The sequence below is a fragment of the Limulus polyphemus genome, unplaced genomic scaffold (genome assembly GCF_000517525.1).
Source record: "Limulus polyphemus unplaced genomic scaffold, Limulus_polyphemus-2.1.2 Scaffold4682, whole genome shotgun sequence".
In the NCBI taxonomy this organism is placed as follows: domain Eukaryota; kingdom Metazoa; phylum Arthropoda; class Merostomata; order Xiphosura; family Limulidae; genus Limulus; species Limulus polyphemus.
The window spans coordinates 59,887-61,511 of NW_013670292.1; the positions used below are offsets into that span (position 1 = coordinate 59,887).

Genomic DNA, 1,625 nt, shown 5'->3' on the forward strand with positions numbered 1-1,625 from the left:
ATAACCTTGTACTAACATAACTTTCATTTAAATGACAGCAAAAGACGAACAGCTAGCTTACATTGCAAATTTCTGTATTTGTGAATATTTTCCACTGAAACAGCCCTCATGGGTTTAAAAGATAAAATAAAAAAGTACATACATAAAATTCTTATTTATCACAGTAGAAAAAAATTCATAATGGTTTAACTGATGAGGTCCATGGGGTCAAATACTGTTAATATTTCCTGTCTTACAACTGTTTTAACATTTTTATACATTACCAAGCTGTCATAGTAGTTGGTGGTTATTTAAAGTTTATTAACTGTCATCTATTGTAAACAAATATTTAACTCTAAATGATAAAATGATGTTACTATCCTCAAAGTAGGTCTAAAAAGTGAAGATAATCAAGAATTATATGAAAACAAGTTGGCTCCCTCTTTAATTTCTAAATAGTGGAAGAAATTTACTAATTTATCAAACAAAACTGGGAAAGTGAAAACAGTTATTTATAATTAGTTTGTTTCTAGTGGTAATTTATAAAACCTTGATTCACCAATGTGGGCTAATAATGGAGTAAGTGAACCAGGTAACATTTTCTATTATTTCAAGGATACAACAGATTAATGAATGTTTTAATTTTCTCAACTTACTCAGGTCATTTCTTGTTCCTAAAACTATCACAACACCATCCTGTCCTTTGACAGCTTTGTTGACATCATCTTTGTTTAATACATCTCCCTTGATGACTTTATTAGGCTTAACATCTGGTGGTAGTTTGGATGGGTCTCTCAAAAAGGCTGTAACTTCAAAGCCTAAGCAGACAGATATTTCTTCATTACACATTTTGTATATATTTATAATAGTTATCTATTATAAACAAACATTGTTAGGATACTATTTTTTTTCTTCACGATTTAAAAAAAAAGTTTAAACATCATTACTTTTTAAGAAATTTAAACTGACCAATATGACAGGAGACTTAGAAAATTATAGAGAAGATCAAGAAAGTTGGTAAAACAGGAAATGAGGACATCAAAAAGAATGTATGCGAATAGTTTGACTGAAAATGTAAAAATTAACAGTAAGGATTTTTTAAATACATTAAGTGTAAACAAAATGTTAGGATAGAAATAGGACCCTTGAGGGATGATAAAGGAAGGCTTAGTAACTGATGATTATGAGATGGCTGGGATATAAAATTTTACTTTTTCTTAGGTTTTTACTTATGAAAATGTAAGCAGTATTCCATGTCTTGAATAGTTGATAAATGGAATGGTGAACAAACAAGATGACTGCATTAATTATGAACTGGTTAAAAAAAAATGATAAAGCTCCTGGGCCAGATAATATTTCCCCAAGGGTTTTGGAGGAGGTTAAAGATTGGATATGTGAGCCACTTGCTACTATTTTTTGATAGTCCTTGAATAGTGGGCAGGTACCAGAGGATTGGAAGTTAGCTAATGTAACTCTTCTTTTCAAAGGAGGTGATAAAAAGTATCCCACTAATTATAGACTTATTAATCTTGCATCAGTTGTGAGAAAAATTTTCGAAAGTTGCTTTGCAAAGTCATTTAACAAAGCTTACAATTTTATTGGATAATCAACATGGCTTCACTAAGGGAAAATCTTGCCTTACAAAT

The 1,625-nt window shown here is 30.2% G+C and overlaps 1 protein-coding gene across 2 annotated transcripts in view; it reads right to left on the reverse strand.

Annotated features, from left to right (window-relative positions):
- Positions 1-1,625, reverse strand: part of LOC106471531 (flavin reductase (NADPH)-like) — a 19,530-nt gene that overhangs the window by 11,410 nt on the left and 6,495 nt on the right. For both annotated transcript variants that reach the window (XM_013932131.2, XM_022400141.1), the window contains exon 2: positions 636-797. In XM_013932131.2, coding sequence (XP_013787585.1) covers positions 636-797 — 162 coding nt within the window. The remainder of the gene's footprint in view (positions 1-635; positions 798-1,625) is intronic.